Raw genomic sequence first — 21,239 nt, forward strand, 5'->3', positions numbered from 1 at the left:
TTCTTTTGAGTCAGCATGGGTGGAAGTCAGGAGAACGAAGGGAGCAGTTACTCTATTGGGAGTATTCTATAGGCCCCATGGAAGCAGCAGAGATATCGAGGAGCAGATTGGGAGGCAGATTTTGGAAAGGTGCAAAAATAACAGGGTTGTTATCATGGGTGACCTTAACTTCCCTAATATTGATTAGCACCTGACTAGTTCCAAGGGTTTAGACGGGGCAGAGTTTGATAAGTGTGTCCAGGATAGATTCCTGTCACAGTATGTTGACAGTCCAACCAGGGAGAATGCCATACTAGATCTAGTATTAGGTAACGAACTGCGTCAGGTCACAGATCTCTCAATGGGTGAGCATCTGGGGGACAGTGACCACCGCTCCTGGCCTTCAGCATTATCATGGAAAAGGATAGAATTGGAGAGGACAGGAAAATTTTTAATTGGGCAAGGGCAAATTATGAAGCTATAAGGCTAGAACTTGTGGGTCTGAATTGAGATGATACTTTTGCAGGGAAATGTACTATGGACATGTGATCGATGTTTAGGGATCTCTTGCAGGATGTTAGGGATAAATTTGTCCCGTTGAGGAAGATAAAGAAAGGTACAGTGAAGGAAGCATGGGTGACAAGTGAGGTGGAAAATCTAGTCAGGTGGAAGAAGGCAGCATACATGAGGTTTAGGAAGCAAGGATCAGATGGGTCAACTGAGGAATATAGGGTAGCAAGAAAGGAGCTTAAGAAGGGGCTGAGGAGAGCAAGAAGGGGCATGAGAAGGCCTTGGTGAGTAGGGTAAAGGAAAACCCCAAGACATTCTTCAATTATGTGAAGAACAAGTAGATAAATCTCCAGGACCTGACAGGGTATTCCCTCGGACCTTGAAGAAGACTAGTGTTGAAATTGCAGGGGCCCTGGCAGATATATTTAAAATGTCAGTATCTATTTTGGCACCTCACCCGTTTTTACTGGGTCCATTGTTATTTGTCATCCATATCAATGATCTGAATGATAATGTGGTAAATTGGATCAGCAAATTTGCTAATGATACAAAAATTGGAGGTGTAGTGGATAGTGTGGAAGGTTTTCAAAGCTTGCAGAGGGATTTAGACCAGTTGGAAATATGGGCTGAAAAATGGCAGATGGAGTTTAATACAGACAGGTATCACACTTTGGAACGACAAACCAAGGCAGAACATACAAGGTAATTGGTAGGGCACTGGGGAGTGCAGTAGAACAGAGGGATCTGGGAATACAGATACAAAATTCCCTAAAAGTGGCGTTATAGGTAGATAGGGTCGTAAAGAGAGCTTTTAGTACATTGGCCTTTATAAATCGAAGTATTGAGTATAACAGTTGGAATGTTATGGTGAGGTTGTATAAGGCATTGTTGAGGCTGAATTTGGAGTACTGTGTCACTCACAACACGCTGGAGGAACTCAGCAGGTCGGACAGCATCTGTGGAAACTATCAGTCATCGTTTCGGGCCGGAACCCTTCGTTAGGACTGAACAGGGAAGGGGCAGAGGCTCTATAAAGAAGGCGGGGGAGCTGGGGTGGGAAGGAGAAGGCTGGTAGATTCCAGGTGAAAAATCAGTAAGGGGAAAGATAAAGGGGTGGAGGAGGGGAAGCAGGGAGGGGATAGGCAGGAAAAGTGAAGAAGGAATGGGGGAAAGAGACACGTTCCCAGGAAGGAGTCGTGGCTGTGGTAGCGGGTCTGCTTCAGGATGTGGTCGAAGAGTCGGACAGAGGCGGAGATCACAGAGGGAGAGCAGTGAGAGAGGGTCTCACTGAACTCCTGAAGGGAAGATTTAAACTTCTTCAGGGTAGGCATACCTCGAAGAGACTTCACAGCGGAGCAGCGAATTGTAAACACAAAATACTCTGCAGATGCTAGGGTCAAAGCAACACTCACAACATGCTGGAGGAACTTAGCAGGTCGGTCAGCATCTGTGGAAACTACTCCGCTGCGAGATAAAGGTGGGAGGTTGTGCCCAGAGGCTGTGGAAGTGAGCAAGGTCTTCAATGAATTCTTTGGTATTCACCAATGAGAGGGAACTTGATGACGGTGAAGACAATATGAGTGAGGTTGATGTTCTGGAGCATGTTGATATTAAGGGAGAGGAGGTGTTGGAGTTAAAATACAATAGGACGGATAAGTCCCCGGGGCCTGACGGAATATTGCCCAGGCTGCTCCATGAGAAGAGGGAAGAGATTGCTGAGTCTCTGGCTAGGATCTTTATGTCCTTGTTGTCCACGGGAACAACAATCCGGAGGATTGGAGGGAGGCGAATGTTGTTCCCTTGTTCAAAAAAGGTAATAGGGATAGTCTGGGTAATTATAGACCAGTGAGCCTTACACCTGTGGTAGGAAAGCTGTTGGAAAAGAGGTAGGATCTATGGGCATTTAGAGAATCATGGTCTGATCAGGGACAGTCAGCGTGGCTTTGTGAAGGGCAGATCGTGTCTAACAAGCCTGATAGAGTTCTTTGAGGAGGTGACCAGACATATAGATGAGGGTAGTGCAGTAGATGTGATCTACGTGGATTTTAGTAAGGCATTTGACAACGTTCCACACAGTAGGCTTATTCAGAAATTCACAAGGCATGGGATCCAGGGAAGTTTGGCCAGGTGGATTCAGAATTGGTTTGCCTGCAGAAGGCAGAGGGTCATGGTGGAGGGAGTATATTCGGATTGTAGGGTTGTGACTAGTGGTGTCCCACAAGGATCAGTTCTGGGATCTCTACTTTTCATGATTTTTATTAACCACCTGGATGTCGGGGTAGAAGGGTGGGTTGGCAAGTTTGCAGACGACACAAAGTTTGGTGGTGTTGTAGCTAGTGTAGAGGATTGTCGAAGATTGCAGAGAGACATTGAGAGAATGCAGAAGTGGGCTGAGAAGTGGCAGATGGAGTTCAACCCAGAGAGTGTGAGGTGGTACACTTTGCAGAGTACAAAGTAAATGGCAGGATACTTTGTAGTGTGGAGGAGCAGAGGGATCTGGGGGTGCATGTCCATAGATTCCTGAAAGTTGCCTCACTAGGGGTAGTTAAGAAAGCTTATGGGGTGTTAGCTTTCATAAGTCGAGGGATAGAGGAAATGATGCAGCTCTATAAACCTCTGGTTAGACCACACTTGGAGTACTGTGTCCAGTTCTGGTCACCTCACTATAGGAAGGATGTGGAAACATTGGAAAGGTCTGAACACTGGTTCAGAGAGTATGCATTATGATCAGAGATTAAGGGAGCTGGGTCTTTACTCTTTGGAGAGAAGGAGGATGAGAGGAGACATGATAGGGGTATACAAAATATTAAGAGGAATAGATAGAGTGGACAGCCAACACCTCTTCCTCAGGGCACCACTGCTCAATATAAGAGAACATGGCTTTAAGGTAAGAGGTGGGAAGTTCAAGGGGGATATTAGAGGAAGGTTTTTTACTCAGAGAGTGGTTGGTGCATGGAATGCACTGCCTGAGTCAGTGGTGGAGGCAGATAAACTCGTGAAATTTAAGAGACTACTAGACAGGTATATGGAGGAATTTAAGGTGGGGGGTCATATGGGAGGCAAGGTTTGAGGGTCGGCACAACATTGTGAGCCGAAGGGCTTGTACTGTGCTGTACTGTTCTATGTTCAAATCAAATTAGCTTTGATGAGAATCTTGGTTGGTATGGACCAGTTCAGTCAAAGAGCGTATTCTGATATTGATAAACTAGCGAGTGTAATATTGAATCTCCTATTAGGGAATGAGACAGAACAGGTGTAGGGAAACTCTTTGAAACTAGTGATCATAATCTATTAGTTTCAAGATAATTATGGAGGATGACAGGTTGGTCCTCGGGTTGAGATTCTAAATTGGAGAAAGGCCAATTTTGATGTATCAGAAAGGATCTGGTAAATGTGGATTGGGCTGTTTTCTGGCAAATATGTGCTTGATAAGTTGAAGGTCCGCTCTTGGACTGTATTCCTTGGAGTTTAGAAGAATGAGGGGAGACCTCATAGAAACATTTCGAATGTCGAAAGGCATGGACAGAGTGGATGTGGCAAAGTTGTTTCCCATGATGGGCGAGTCTAGTATGAGAGGGCATGACTTAATGATTGAAGAACAGAAATGCGAAGAAATTTTTTTAGTCAGAGGGTGGTGAATCTATGGAATTTGTTGCCACGGGCAGCAGTGGAGGCCAAGTCATTGGGTGTATTTAAGGCAGAGATTGATAGGTATCTGAGTAGCCAGGGCATCAAAGGTTATGGTGAGAAGGTGGGGGAGTGGGACTAAATGGGAGAATGGATCAGCTCATGATAAAATGGTGCAGTAGACTCGATGGGCCGAATGGCTGACTTCTGCTCCTTTGTCTTATGGTCTTAGATGTAAAATGTTGAGGATACAGAGTTTATATTTTCCTTCAGAATTAACAGGCAAGGATGACAGATTTAGAGACTGTTTTTGAGAACACAAAATAATCTGCAGATGCGAGTGAGTGTTTGAGTGTGTGAGTGTTCCTTTGGTTTTTGAGACACATTTTTGGCCCTGGTTAAGAGGAGGAGGAGGTGCATAAAAGGTATAGGTAGGATGGAACAAATAAGGTATTGAGGCATGTAAGAAATGCAGATTACACTTGAGAAGGAGATCAGGAGGGCTTAATGAGGGTGTGAGGTTGCTCGAGAATCCCAAAGGTTTCGACAGATATATTCAGAGCAAAAGGATGGCAAAGGACAAAATAGATCAACTTGAAGATCTGAGTAGTTGTCTATGTCTGGGGCTGAAAGAGATGGGGAGATCTTAAATGGATTTTTTGTATCTGTATTTACTTGAGAAACAGACACAAGTCTATACAAATGATGCAAAGTAGCAGTGAGGTCTGGGCCCTGACAAAGTGTTCCCTTGGATCTGTGAGGCTAGTACAGAAATAGCAGGGGCCCTAGCAGAGATATTTAAAATGTATTTAGCCATGGGTGAGGTGCCGGAGGACTGGAGGATGGCTAATGTTGTTCCATTGTTTAAGAAAGGCTCTAAGAATAAGCAGGGAAATTATAGGCCAGTGGGCCTGACATCAGTAGTGGGCAAGTTATTAGAAGATATTCTAAGAAATCAGATATATATATATATATATATATATATATATATATGTATTTGGATAGACAGGACTGAATAGGGATAGTTGACTTGGGTTTGTGCATGATAGGTTATATCTAACTAATCTTATACAGACTTTTGAGACAGTTACTGGGAAAGCTGATGAAGGTAAGACAGTGGAGACAGGGACTTCAAGGGACTTTGACAAAGTCTCACATAGGAGGCTGACCAAGAAGGTTCAGTCGCTTGGCATTCAAGATGAGGTAGCAAATTGGATTAGACATTGGCTTTGCAGAAGAAGCCAGAGGGTTGTAGTAGATAGTTGCCTCTCTGACTGGAGGCCGGTGACTAGTGGTGTGCCACAGCGGTTGGTGCTGGGTAAGTTGTTTGTCATCTGTATCAACAATCTGGATGATAATGTGGCAAACTGGATCAGCAAATTCATAGATGATAGGAAGATTGAGGGTGGTAGTGGACAGCGAGGAAGACCATCAGAGCTTGTAATGGGATCTGGCCCAGCTGGAAAGTTGGCAGATAAAATTTAATGCAGACAAGTGTATAAGGTGTTGCATTTTGAGAGGGGTAGCACTTAGATAGTGAGTAGTAGGGCATTGAGGAGCGCAGTATAAGGAATACAGATCCAAAATTCCTTCAAAGTGGCATCATAGGCAGATAGGGACATTGGCCTTCATAATTAGGTCATATTGAGTACAGGAGATGGGCTGTAATGTTGAAATTGTGCAAGATGTTGGTGAGCCCTAACTTGGAGTATTGTGTGCAGCACTGGTCAGCTACCTGCAGGAAAGATGTCAATAAGATTGAAAGAATGCAGAGGTAATGTACAAGGATGTTGCCAAGACTAGAGGACACAACTTGTAGGAAAGGGTTGAATAGGGTAGGACTAGAGCATAGGAAAATGAGGAGAGCTTTGATCGAGGTTTACAAATTATGAAGTGTTTAGATAGATGACTTCAAACAGTTTTTTTTTCCCACAGAGGTTGGTGAAACTAGAACTAGAGGTCATGGGTTAAGGGTCAAAGGTGAAATGTTTAAGGGGAACATGAGGGAGAACTTCTTCACTCAGAATAGTGAGACTGTGGAACGAGCTGCCAGCGGAAGTGATGAATAGGGGTTTGATTTCAGCATTTAAGTGCAATTTGGATATGTAAATGGATGGCAGAGGTACAGTGAGCAATGGTCTGGGTGGAGGTCGATGGGACGAGGTGGATTAATAGTTTAGTACAGACTAGATGGGCTGAAGGGCCTGTCTCTGTGCTGTGGTGTTCTATATCTCTATGATTCTTTGAGACCCGAGAAGTGCGATATTGTAAATGAGTGCTTATATATTCCTCATGCAAAAGACTTCCCCAACATTTAGCATAGACATGGACAAGGCAGGTGGAACGGGAAATATTTAATTGGAAGAAATAATGAAAGTATTATGTAGGCAGGAACTTAAGAGTGCAGATATTTTCAGGAAAGTGCAGAGCGGAAATATGGAGGCTGTTTAGGGGGCCCTTGCGTGGGGTTCTGAATAGCCTTGTCCCATTGAGACAGAGAAAAGATGGTAAGGTGATGGATACATGGTTGACAAGAGAGCTGGAATATCTCATTAAGAGAAAGAAGAAAGCATATTGAAGGAATAGGAAGCAAAAATCAGGCAGGGCTCTTGAGAGTTGTTAAGTAGCCAGAAACGAGCTTAAGTAGGGAATTAGGAGAACTGGAAGGGGATATGTGAATGGCTTGGTGGGTAACCACAAAGCATTTTAAATGTACATGAAGAATAGGAGGATGACAAGAGTGGGAAAAGGACTATTCTGGGATGAAGAGGGTGTTTACCAGTGAGAGGGACCTTGAGAAATGTGTGGTTAGCATAGAACGGGTTAATGTACTGGAGCATGTTAAGGTTAAGAAAGATGCAGCATTGGAGCTTTTGAAAAACATTAGGATTTACCCCAAGAGATCACTGAGGTGTTGACAATGCCACAAGAGCAGTATCAGAGGATTGGAGGATGACAAATATTGTAACTTTGTTCCATAAGGGTATTAGTTATAATTCTGAGAATTATAGAAAATTGACTCTTACTTCAGGTGTAGGCAATAGACAGTATTCCTTAGGATAGGATTTACAAGTATTTTCAGAAGCATTAGGGACAGTCAACATGGCTTTGTGAGGGACGTGTGATGCCAATACTGTTTTATTTCTATCAAGCACATTATAGCACTCTGCTGTGTGACAGTATACTTGCACTTACACACTCCATGTCCAGGATTTGACAACTCTTCTGACATTCTGTGCCAGTGCTGCCAGCTGAAGCATTATTGCAGTCAAAGTAAATCATGGGAGCCACACATTCTGCAAAGCAAAGACAAACATCAATCTATGAATAATGAGAAAAAATGGAGAAAGATGGTACCAGCGATCAACAGCAACATGTTGCAGATGGTTCACAAAAGAACTTGATACCCTTTATTTTCTGGATAAACATCTTGTGAACTGCAATTACTGCAGGTTGCAGCCTATAATTTCCCTTTTAAGCATGTACTTTAAAGCTGACTAAATGATCTGGGACTTCTGCGATCACCTAGGGAATATGGTGAACTACACTCTTGAGAGTGCAGGTATGGCCAGATTGACCATCGCTTGGGGTGGAGCTACGACAAAGATGATGGTAGATCACAAATCAGTGGTCGGCTCCACTACTCCACACTGATTAAAACATCAGTCAAGATTAAAATCACCAGAACTATGATTCACTTTCGGGGACAGCAGTTCATGTTCCATGTAAACACGAGAAAATCTGCAGATGCTGGAAATTCAAGCAACACACACAAAATGCTGGTGTAATTATCTCTTCTTTCAGTTAGTCCTGAATAAGGGTCTTGGTCCGAAAGATCGACTGTACTTCTTCCTATTGATGTTGCCTGGCCTGCTGCATTCCACCAGCATTTTGTGTGAGTTCATGTTCCATGTCTTTGTTTACTTTTTTTATATATGATTTGATCAAGACATTTCAGCAAACTTGATCTGCAGCTGTAGAGTTTCTGTGCTATGACTTGCACACATGGCGCTCCTGGACCAGCTTCACTCACCTCAGTGCTGACTGGAGACTCTGCATTTCAGGTTCCATGTATTATTGTATACTTTTTTAAAACTACTTGCATGATTTGCTCAAGGTGCTCCAGCTCTGAACACACTATGTGACTGTAGCCTGCAACCATCCGCATCCATCACAACACTGAAATGACTCTGTGACTGTAGCCTGCAACCATCGGCAGACATCACAGCACTAAACTGACCTGGGCTGTGGCCTGCAACCATTGGCACTCATTACAGCACTGAACTGGCTCTGTGGCTGTAGTCTCAAACATTGGCACTCATCACAGTTCTGAACTGACCAGTGGCTGTGGTCTCAACCGTTGGCACCCATCACTGCACTGAAGGGGCTCTGTGACTGTAGCCTGCAACTATTGACACCCATCACAGCTCTGTGGCTGTAGCCTGCAACCATTGGCACCCACCACAGTTCTGAACTGACCCTGTGACAGTGGCCTCAACTATTGGCACCCATCACAGCACTGAACTGGCTCTGTGGCTGTGGGCTCACTTTCAGGGACTCTGCAGTTAATTTCCTGTGTGTTATTTGTTTCCTTTTTTATTGTTGGCACCATTTGTTCTTTATTTCACACATTGGTTGTTTGATGATCTTGTGGTGTGGGTTTTTTGAGGGGGTTCTCTAGTGTCTCTTTGTTTTGTAGCTGCCTGCAAGAAGACGAATCTCAAGGATATATACAGTATACTGTAAAAACTTTGATAATAAATGTACTTTGAACTTATATTTCTCTTTGAAAAGTTACTCTTTTTCAATACATTACCTTGGGAAGTTAAATCTTTTCCAAAACATTCAAGTTTCCCCATATTGCAGGTGCTACAATATAAGAACAAGATTTATTTATTTAGATACAGTACGGTAACAGGCTCTTCTGGCCCAACAAGCCCACACCACCCAATTACACCCAGGTGACCAATCAATCTATTCATCTGTACATCTTTGGAATATAGGAGGAAACCTGGAAGAAACCCATGGACAAACATAAAAGCTCCTTAACTGACAGTGTTGGAATTGGACCCTGATCGCTGACACTAGACACTACATTGTTGTAGTGCCCTAAATTCAGAATTCACAGAATTCATATATATCATTGATGGGAGATGTTCAAACTAGAGCACAGTGTTAGAAGGGAACTGAGAGAGTGGTGAACCTGTGAAAATCCTTACTCAGTTGCTGGATCAATTGATGTTCTTAAAATAGAGTGAATAAAATTTTGGTAGAATGTGGAAGAGAAGGATATGGAGAACACTAACACAATTTTCCAAATGTGGCCCCATGAACTGCAACGTCACATTCCAATTTCTGTACTCAGTACCCTGACTGATAAAGACCAGTGTTCCAAAAGTCCATCTGTGACAGCACTTTTAGGGAACCAGTTAACTGTACTCTGTTCTACAACATTCCCCAGGGCCCTGTCATTCATTGTGAAAGGCTTAATCTCACTTGTCTTCACAAACTGCAGTGCTTCTCACTTATCCCAATTTAACTCTATTTGCCATTCCTCAAACCACTTACTCAAAAAAAACCATAAGACCATAAGAGATAGGAGCAGAATTAGGCCATTCGGTCCATCAAATCTACTCCACCATTTCATCACAAACAAAAGAAAATCTGCAGCCGCTGGATATCCAAGCAAGACAAACAAGATGCTGGAAGAATTCAGCAGGCCAGGCAGCGTTATGGAAAAGAGTACGGTCAACATTTCAGCTGAGACCCTTCAGCAATGTTGACTGTACTCTTTTCCATAGATGCTGCCTGAGTTCCATAGAGCTCCTCCAGTATTTTGTGTTTGTTGCCACCTTTTCATCAAGCCTGATCTATTTTCCCTCTCATTCTCCTGCCTTCTCCCCATAACCTTTCAAGCGACAATCAAGAACCTACCAACATCTTAAATTTAACCAGTGACCTAGCTTTCATAGTTGCCTGTGACAACGAATTCCACAAACTCACCACCCTCTGTCTAAAGAAATTCCTTCTCATCTCCATTCTAAATAGACATATTTCTATTTTGATGCTGTTCCCTCGGGTCCTATGTTCCCCCGCTATGGGAAACATCTCTTCACATCCACTCCATCGAGGCCTTTCAACATTCAATACACTTCAATGAGATCCCTGCTCATTCTTCTAAAATTCCATTTCTTCTATGAGTGATTACAGGCCTTCAATCTCTCGTCATACAATAAACCTTTCATTTTCTTGAACCTCCTCTGAATGCTCTCCAATGTTAGCACATCCTTTCTTAGATAAGGGACCCAAAAATGCTCACAATACTCCAATTGAGGCCTCACCAGTGCCTTATAAAGCCTCCGCATTACATTCTTGCTGTTATATTCTACTCCTCTTGAAATGAATGCCAATGTTGCATTAACTTTCCTCACCACTGACTGAACTTACAAGTTAACCTTTCATGAATCCTTCACGAGGACTCCCAAATCCCTTTGCACCTCAGATTTTTGAAAATTTTGCCTGCTTAAAAAAATAGTCTGCGCATCTGACCCTTCTACTAAAGTGAACGACCATGCACTTCCCAACACTGTATTCCATTTGACTCTTCTTTGCCTATTTTCCTAAAGCATCCAACAGGAATTCTGCAGATGCTGGAAATTCAAGCAACACACATCAAAGTTGCTGGTGAACGCAGCAGGCCAAGCAGCATCTGTAGGAAGAGGTGCAGTCGATGTTTCAGGCCGAGACCCTTCGTCAGGACTAACTGAAGGAAGAGTGAGTAAGGGATTTGAAAGTTGGAGGGGGAGGGGGAGATCCAAAATGATAGGAGAAGACAGGAGGGGGAGGGATGGAGCCAAGAGCTGGACAGGTGATAGGCAAAAGGGGATACAAGAGGATCATGGGACAGGACATCCCATTCCCATTCTGACATGTCTATCCACGGCCTCCTCTACTGTAAAGATGAAGCCACACTCAGGTTGGAGGAACAACACCTTATATTCCGTCTGGGTAGCCTCCAACCTGATGGCACGAACATCGACTTCTCTAACTTCCGCTAGGCCCCAACTCCCCCTCGTACCCTATCTGTTACTTATTTTTATGCACACATTCTTTTTCTCACTCTCCTTTTTCTCCCTCTGTCCCTCTGAATATACCTCTTGCCCATCCTCTGGGTCCCCCCCCCCCTCGTCTTTCTTCCCGGACCTCCTGTCCCATGATCCTCTCGTATCCCTTTTGCTAATCACCTGTCCAGCTCTTGGCTCCATCCCTCCCCCTCCTGTCTTCTCCTATCATTTTGGATCTCCCCCTCCCCCTCCAACTTTCAAATCCCTTACTCACTCTTCCTTCAGTTAGTCCTGACGAAGGGTCTCGGCCTGAAACGTCGACTGCACTCTTCCTACAGATGCTGTTTGGCCTGCTGCGTTCACCAGCAACTTTGATGTGTGTTGTTTCCTAAAGCATCCTTCTGGTTCCTCAACACCACCTGCCCTTCCATCTATCTTTGTATCATCTTCGGATCTGGCCCCAAAGCCGTCAGTTCTGTCATCCAAATCATGTAAAAAGAAGTACTCCAACACCAATTGTAATTCCTGATTCCCAACACCGACCTAGCTCAAGATACCACTGTAATTACTGATAACCATCCTCACTCTCAACAACAACACCTATTTTAACATTATCTGCAAACATAGTAAATTGAGTCCTGACGAAGGGTCTTGGCCTGAAACATCGACTGTACCTCTTCCTAGAGATGCTGTCTGGCCTGCTGCGTTCACCAGCAACTTTGATGTGTGTTGCATTGTATGTTTTTATTCAAGTCAATGACAAATGACAATGACAATGACAATGGGTTTAGCACTAAGTCCTGGGTAAGACATGGCCCTTCAATCTAAAAAACAATTTTCCACAATCATCCTCTTCTTCCTTCCATCAGAACAACTATATATGCAATTCACTAGCTCACTAAGTTTCCTTAATAGCCCTGTATGCAGAACCTTATCAAAGACCTTACAGAGTCCCTATTGTTTCTATACTTCTGCCCTCTATGACTTTCTTCAAAAAGCTCAGATTTGAAAGACACGATCTCCTGCGTACAAAGCCTTGCTGCCTATCCTTAATCATCCTGTCTTTCCAGATACTTGTACATTTTATCCCTTTAGTGTCCCCTCTTGCAACTTACTTACTACTACAGATGTTCAGCTTATGTATTTTATTTACTTATCCAACTATATGCTTTGTTTCGGTGCTGTTCATAAATGGGAGCTAGACTTAAGTTTTTAATGTAAATGGCAAGCAATAATCAGTTTGAAGTTGAATAGATAGCTTTGCAAACAGAAACACTGTCTATGGAAAGCAGGATGTTGGGCCACAGCATGGGCTTTTCAACAGGTGCATTATAAGACAATGGCTATGGCAATTGGGCTTGTCTCAAAACAGACAGCACTGGATAAGTTCTTAAGGTTCAAGGAAGCTTGCAGACCAGAAGGATAATATCACTTAGTATTTCAAATGGGTGATACATTAGTAAGTTGGAAGATCTGTGTACTTGTGGAGTCAGCCTCACAACATTAATTATGAATACCTGGGATTTCTGTCTCTAAGAAGCCTTTAGACCATTTGTATAAAAAGGGTATCACACACATGTGAAGTCACTCAAATGGCAAAGAAACAGTATAAATGTAGAGAGCAGTCCAGGTGTTTTAAGAATAATTAAAGAATATCAAGAAGAATGACGGAAACGCAGAGGAAATTATAGACCAGTAAGTCTTACTTCAGTGGTTGCTAAGTTGATGGAGAAGATTCTGAGAGGCAGGATTTATGAACATTTGGAGAGGCATAATACGATTAGGAATAGTCAGCATGGTTTTGTCAAAGGCAGGTCGTGCCTTATTAGCCTGACTGAATATTTTGAGGTGGCTAAACACATTGATGAACGTAGAGCCGTAGATGTAGTGTATATGGATTTTAGCAACGCATTTGACAAGGTAACCCATGCAAGGCTTACTGAGAAAATAAGGAGGCATGGGATCCAAGGGAACATTGCTTTGTGGATCCAGAACTGGCTTGCCCACAGAAGGCAAAGAGTGGTTGTAGACGGGTCATATTCTGCATGGAAGCTGGTGACCAGTGATGTGCCTCAGGGACCCCAACTCTTTGTGATTTTTATAAATGACCTGGATGAAGAAGCAGAGGGATGGGTTAGTATGAGGGGTGATTGATAACTTCGTGGCCTAGGGTAGAAGGGGTCAACTTTAGAAAACCTAGCACATTTATTTTTCAACATAGTCCCCTCCACATTTACACACTTAGTCCAGCGGTCGTGGAGCATACTGATCTTGGACCTCCAGAAAGGGTCCACAGCAGGTGTGATTGATACGTTCGTGGCCTGAGGTAGAAGGAGATGAGTTATACAGTTCTCATTACATGCACATGCAGGTCAACTCTTTGAGTGATTATGCAAAAAGTTTGAAGTTAATAACTCATCTCCTTCTACCTGAGGCCACAAACTTATCAATCACCCCTGATGAGTTATTAACTTCAAACTTTCTGCATAATCACTCATGGAGCTTAGAAAAATAGAGGGTCATGGGTAAGCCTAGGTAGTTCTAAGGAAAGGACATGTTTGGCACAGCTTTGTGGGCCGAAGGGCCTGTATTGTGCTGTAGGTTTTCTATGTTTCTATGTAAAGAATGTTGTTTGAATTTAAACATGTGCCACTAAAAATAAATGGACTGCATTTAAACTATTTTGTACATTTAAACTATGTACAAACACCTTAAGACAGCAGTGGAATTGAACTTGGGTTGTTGGTGTTGTAACAGTGTTACGCTAACTGTGCTGCCTCACTACCATTGCACATATATTCTCCACATGTTCCCAATTTAAGCTCCTAAATTCTTGCCTAATAGCATCACATTTCACTCCCTCCACCCCACCAATTAAATACTTTCCTATACCATCTGCTCCTATCCTTGTCCAAAAATATACTAAAGGTCAGGGAGTTCTGGTCACTGTCTGAAATACTCACCCCTCAAGAGATCTATCACATGACCAGGTTTATTGCCTAGTACCATATATAGTACAGCTTTTCCTCTCCACAAGGGATTCTGCAGATGCTGGAAATCCAGAGCAACACACACACAGAATGCTGGAAGAACACAGCAGGTCAGGCAGCATCAATTGAGAAGAATAGAAAGCTGATGATTCAGGCTGAGACCCTTCATCAGGACTCACCTCTAGTCATCATATCTCCTCTAGCAGTAACTTCCACCCACAGTGACTCAGTAAGTACTCCCTCAACAACATCCTCCCTGTGATACTTTCCCTGATATCAATACCACTCCACCATCTCTTTTACCTTCCTTCCTTTTCATTTTGGAACTTCTAAACTCTGGAACATGCAGCAGCCATTCCTGCCGTGTTCCCTGTAATCGCCACAGTTTTGTAGATCCGTGTACTGACCAATGTTCCTGAAACACCCTTGTTCCTGAAACTTATGCATTAAATTTCAACTCACACAATTGACTATATTCATGCCCTAACAATGCCTATGTTTGTTCACAGTCTCTCTACATATTGCATTTACCTTTACAACAACAGCTCCATCTTTTGACCTATCACACTGATACCATGTCATTCCATGCCAACCTAGTTTAAACACTCCTCAACAGCTCTAGCAAACCTGCTCACCTTGAGTTTATGTGTACATGTTCTGTTCATGTTTTGTACAGAAGAGGTCTCAATGATCTACAGACCTAAATCCCTGAGGAACACCACTAGTTACTAGCAGCCAACCCAAAAAGGATCCCTTTATTCCCATTCTTTTCCTCCTGCCAATCAGCCAATGCTCTATCCATGCCAGCATCTTTCCTGTAATACCATGGGCTTTTAACTTGTTAAGCAACCTCAAAGCCTTCTGAAAATCCAAGAATACAATATCATCTAGTTCTTCTTTGTCTATCCTGCTTGTTATTTCTTCAAGGAATTCCATCAGATTTGTCAAGCAAGATTTTTCCTGAAGGAAACCATGCTGACTATGGCCTATTTTATCATCTGTCTCGAAGTATCCTGAAGCCACATCCTTAACAATCAACTCCAACATCCTAGCAATCCCTGAGGTCAGAGCAGGAAGAGGAACATTTAGACTTTGAACTGTACAACTCACATTTAAAATCCCAGCAACAACACCACACCCCCCCATTTAATTCTAGCCAAACCGCAAGACAATTTACAATGACTGATTAAAACACAATCTGGTACGTCTTTGGACAGAAGGAGGATACCAAAGCACCCAAAGGAAGCCAAGGGCTTACAGGGAGAGAATACAAATTTCTAACTGGCAGTACAGGAAATTAATCTCCAAATTCTGACCCCTTGTGTTGTCATAGTGTCTTAAAGGGCTGTAACATCCCAGTCCCATATCACATTCCATTCCTTGAGTTCATCTGCATTACTTGTCAAGTGCCTTGCATTGAAATGAAGACAATCTAATCAAACTGACTTTTCTCACTCCCTGTCGTGACACAGACCCTGCTCACTCCCTGTCACGTTGCTGACCCTACTCACTCCCTGTCGTGTGCCTGACCCTCCTCACTCCGTCGTGTCACAGACCCTCCTCACTCCCTGCCGTGTCACAGACCCTCCTCACTCCCTGTCGTGTCACAGACCCTTGTCACTCCGTCATGTTACTGACCCTTGTCACTCCATCATTTTACTGACCCTCCTAACTTCGTCATGTCACAGATCCTCCTCACTCCCCGTCGTGTCACTAACCCTCCTTGCTCTCCATTGTTTCACTGACCCTCCAGACTTCATCATGTCACTGACCCTCCTCACTCCGTCATGTCACTGACCCTCCTCGCTCTCCATCGTGTCACTGACCCTCCTCACTCCCTGTCATGTCACTGACCCCCTTCACTCCATCATGTCACTGACCCTCCTCGCTCTCCATCGTGTCACTGACCCTCCTCTCTACCTGTCGTGTCACTGACCCTCCTTAATCCGTCATGTCAGTGACCCCCCCCTCACTCCGTCGTGTCACTGACCCTCCTCACTCCCTGTCGTGCCACTCACCTTCCTCACTCCATCATGTCACTGAATCTCCTCACTCCATCGTGCCACTCACCCTCCTCCCTCCATCATGTCACTGAACCTCCTCACTCCATCGTGCCACTCACCCTCTTCACTCCGTCGTGTCACTCACCCTCCTCACTCCCTATCATGACACTAACCCTCCTCACTCCGTCATGTCACTGACCCTCCTCACTCCGTCATGCCATTCACCCTCCTCACTCCATGTCACTGACCATCCTCACTCCCTGTCATGTCACCGACCCTCCTTTCTCCCTGTCGTGTCACTGACCCTCCACACTTCATCATGTCACTGACCCTCCTCACTCCGTCATGTCACTGACCCTCCTCGCCCTCGCCATCGTGTCACTGACCCTCCTCTCTCCCTGTCATGTCACTGACCCTCCTCACTCCGTCATGTCACTGACCCTCCTCACTCTGACATGTCACAGACCTTCCTCACTCCCCGGTCACTGACCCTCCTCACTCCATCATGCCATTCACCCTCCTCACTCCGTCATGTCACTGACCCTCCTCTCTCCCTGTTATGTCACTGACCCTCCTCACTCCGTCATGTCACTGACCCTCCTCGCCCTCGCCATCGTGTCACTGACCCTCCTCTCTCCGTCATGTCAGTGACCCCCCTCACTCCCTGTCGTGTCACTGACCCTCCTCACTCCCTGTCGTGCCACTCACCCTCCTCACTCCATCATGTCACTGAACCTCCTCACTCCGTCGTGCCACTGACCCTCCCCTCTCTCTGTCGTGTCACAGACCCGTCATGTTTCAGATAGCAGCCTTTAACGAGGACCTTCACCTCTTCTCAATACTACCATCTGAGAAGATCAAGCCAGAAGTAATTCAGAAACAGCTTCTTCTCCTCTGGCATTAGATTCCATGCACCCATGAACACTACTGCTTTATACCTGTTTCGTTGCACTATTTAGTTTGGGATTTATTATAATTTTATATCCTTGTACTGTTGCTGCAAAACAACAAATTTCAAGTCATATAAATCAGATTCTGATTCTACTCTATTCGAGATGATACTAAGTACATCTTCCTCCAAACTCAGCTCCCATCGTGTGTTATCATCCATCTTGAGTTTCATGTTCATAAAATTATTAGTTTTAATACAAGCTCACCATATGGTGTCATCCTCATGAACAACCTCCCCTGCTGGGATGAATGACCCCCTGTAGTAGCATGGGCAGCTGGAGGGATCCACACATTTCCCATTATCGTCCATGTAAGTTCCCTCGGCGCAACCACACCCATCAACCAGCTCAAAGTCAATCTCACATGTTCTGTCTGGTGTGGCCAGCGACTGACAGGTACGGTGGCAGTTGGTCATGTTGTAGCTGTAGACGAGTGTTTTTGGACAACTGATGTATTTTGCTGCAATGTCAAAACACAATTTGAGGAATTCCCACAACCAAAATTTAAACTATAAAACAATAACTCTTTGAAAAATAATTTCGATGTCAATTATGAATGCAGAAAGAGCTAGTCATTTACAGGTTGAGATATGTGGGCAGAAATGAGAGAGAGAAAATGCAGAGCCCATGGAACCTAGAATCCAAGATGCTCTACACTTATTGCAGTTCAAAGCAGAAGCCTTTTTTCGGTTAGACTCCCACTTACAAATCAGCCTGATCTCCAGTTTGTTAAGAGGCATTCTAAAGCAGATCAGGGATCAAGGATCAGGCAAGCCAGATATCTGACCCCAGGACGGATTAGGTGTCATTAGCTTAATTAGTTCAGACAAAGAACCTGCTCCTGTTCTATACTGTCCTGTATTCCATGTCCTAGGAATACAAATATTATTGAGAGTTGAGATTGACCAACTATGTGGATGTATGAAAAAGTGGCTCAAGGTAAGTGTACAAAGTTTCGTCAAGTTAATGTAGCTGAGGGTGGTCAGCCTACTCAAGGGACATCCTATTGAGTTGAAGGGAGCAGGAGAAGAGATGGTGCAGATCCATTCCAGAGGCAACAAAGATGTGGATGGAAGTTACAACAGTCTATAAGGTGTAGAGGGTCAATAGTGGTGACTATGCTCAGACATGCCAAAAGATCAGCATTAGGTCAAACCATCTGATTTAGCCTCAGACAGCTGCTATCGCTGAAGCTAGAGGCTGATAAATGGAGTCTGTAAACGGAACAGGGTCTGTCTTCCAGTTACTTTCATTGTCCATCACTTTCTCTGTGCACATAGGAGAGCATGTGTATTATAGGGAAAAAAACAAATGCTTAACTCTGCAAATTGGATGTAGAGGTGATAAATCTGGTTACAATACAAATACTTACAGCACACATTAGCTCTCCAGTTGGAGGTGACTACACCCTTGGCTGCACAAGCCTGAACGTACGAGGAGAGGGCAGCACACATACAGTCCTCACTCTTCTCACAATTACAGCTGTCATATTTACATTGCTGTAAAACAGAAAACCTTCCTCGTCAAACACACATTTATGTCATCGAAAAGTAAATATTGAACCAAGAGAAAATCCTTTGATCATATCACTCAGCTCCAGAATCCTAAGCTCTGGTACTATCCATGTGGAGTTTGCATGTTCTCTTGGTGGGTGGGTTTCCTTCAATTGTTCCAGCTCCTCCCCACACACAACCCAGGAATTTGCTTATTGTGAGGCTACTGTAAATTGTCCCTCTTGTAGATTGGTGGTAGTAGAAAAGGTGAGCAGGATGGTCCAATCAGAGAAAACAGAGTCCAACATTGTATCCCGTTCAAATTGCTACACAAAAGAATCTGTTGGAGAGAGTGCAGGGGAGATACTCCAAGGTGTTGCCCAAGATGGAATGTTTCAGTTATGAAGAGAGGCTGGAGAGGCTGAGTTTGCATTCCTTGAGATGGAGGAGGCCAAAACAACACCAGACAGAGGTATACAAAGTTATGAGGAGTATTGATAAGAGCATCCTCATAACACTGGTATCTAAAACTAGAGGTCAGAGAATGAAGGGTACGAGGTCCAGAGAGGACATTGGAAAGAATTCTCTATTCAGGTGGTTGGAATCTGGAATGCACTGCTTGAGAAAGTGTAACATAGAAACATAGAAACATAGAAAAGTCAGGTGCTCTCACAGAACTTAAGAAGTTGTCTAGTAGTTCAGTACCCCGTCATTAATTCACCTGGTCACCCCTGAAAAAACTCTACCAAAACCCTATAGTGAAATTAGTGGGACGTGGTATTGATGAACCAGCTCTGAAAGCAAGAGGTGACTTATTGGGCTTCCATATTATGTGAAAATGTGAGAAATAATATGAATAATGGGCAGAATATAACAATTAAGATCCTGTCACTTTAATGAACTGAGTTAGGAGCCCACTACCAATTAATGAGCATATCAGCTATCCTGATAAAATAATTAAGTCAGTTGTTACAAAGTGAAAATGCTTCACTTACTTCATCCTACATCAAAAGAAGATGCTGAGATTTTTGAAATTAAATTTTTCCTGCCCCAGGACACTGCATAAGTCCCAGCAAGCAGTACCCTCAGCCCACCCAACTCCCATTACTTCATCAATAATCTTTCTTGCCCAGGTCAAAAACGTGGTGTTCTCTAATGCCTCAAGAGAGCAGCATCCTTCATCAAGGACTCCGATCATCCAGGTGCTGATCTCTTCTCACTGCAACCATGGGGCAAGAGATACATGAGTCTTTGGGCCTAAACCATGAGGTTCATGAACAGTTATTACCCTTCAGCCATCTGTTTCCTGAACCAGTGTAGATAACTTCTCACATTAACATGCACTGACTCCACAACCTGTAGACTCACTTTCAAGGATTTCACACTCGCGTTCACAGTATTATTTATTGACATTTTAGTATTATTTACATAATTCATTTTCTTTTGCACATCGGTTGTTTGTCCGTCTATCGTATTTCTTTCTTTATTTTCCTGTAAATGCCTGCAGGAAAGTGAAACTTGCGGTAGTGTATGGAAACATGCACTGTACTGCACATACTTTGATAATAAATTCACTTTGACTTTGATTGCACAATGTTCAGTTCAATTCGCAACTCCTGCAAGCCTGGACAATATTCTAACATTAGCTGATAAGTAACAAGACATAATTGGGCTGGTGACTAGACACTTAAAAAGTGTCCAGTTTTACAAGAACTCTGCCATCAAGGCCAAATCAGAGCTATCTATAAAGGCCATCAATATCCCCTGACATCTCCCCTCTCCAAAATAATTTCACCATCCTGGCACAGGCAAGAGTATCTTAGAATCCTTGCCTCAATACATCCAGTTCCACTACAGACAAAAATGTTGCCATCATCCAGGACAAGACAGTCCATTTGATTGGTTCCTTCAAGGTGGTATACCGCTTGACTGGGAAATATTTCTCCGTTACTTTTTTGTCACTGGGTCTGAATCCTGCATTGCCCTACCCAACTAAACTTTATAAAATGAAATGAAGGAAATCTATTTATTTATTTATTGAGACAAAACACAGAATATGCCCTTCTGGCCCTTCGAGTCACACTGCCCAGCAATCCACGGATTTAATCCTCTCTAGTCATGGGACAACTTACAATGACCAATTAACCTTTCAACCAGTATGTCATGGACTGTGGGAGAAACTCAGAGCATACAGAGGAAACCTACATGGGCACATGGAGAACATACAAACTTACAGACAGCGGCGGGAATTGAACCGAGGTCAGTTGTATTGTAAAGCATTATGCAAACCATATAGCATATATAACCTTATAATAATTACAGCACAGAAACAGGCCATCTCGGCCCTTCTAGTCCGTGCTGAACGCTTACTCTCACCGAGTCCCATCTACCTGCACTCAGCCCATAACCCTCCATTCCTTTCCTGTCCATATACCTATCTAATTTCTTTTAAATGACAAAATCGAACCTGTCTCTACCACTTCTACTGGAAGCTTGTTCCACATAGCTACCACTCTCTGAGTAAAGAAGTTCCCCCTCGTGTTACCCCTAAACTTTTGCCCCTTAACTCTCAATTCATGTCCTCTTGTTTGAATCTCCCCTACTCTCAATGGAAAAAGCCTAT

The 21,239-nt window shown here is 43.6% G+C and overlaps 1 protein-coding gene across 1 annotated transcript in view; it reads right to left on the reverse strand.

The window, feature by feature from the left end:
- The window catches only part of LOC140204663 (mucin-5AC-like), an 83,093-nt gene that overhangs the window by 13,620 nt on the left and 48,234 nt on the right, over positions 1–21,239 (reverse strand). Inside the window, exons 15-18 of the mRNA XM_072271357.1 lie at positions 18,496–18,622; positions 17,331–17,583; positions 8,933–8,985; positions 7,312–7,412 (exon numbers count right to left, since the gene is read on the reverse strand). Coding sequence (XP_072127458.1) covers positions 7,312–7,412; positions 8,933–8,985; positions 17,331–17,583; positions 18,496–18,622 — 534 coding nt within the window. The remainder of the gene's footprint in view (positions 1–7,311; positions 7,413–8,932; positions 8,986–17,330; positions 17,584–18,495; positions 18,623–21,239) is intronic.

The sequence above is a fragment of the Mobula birostris genome, chromosome 11 (assembly GCF_030028105.1).
Source record: "Mobula birostris isolate sMobBir1 chromosome 11, sMobBir1.hap1, whole genome shotgun sequence".
Lineage (NCBI taxonomy): Eukaryota > Metazoa > Chordata > Chondrichthyes > Myliobatiformes > Myliobatidae > Mobula > Mobula birostris.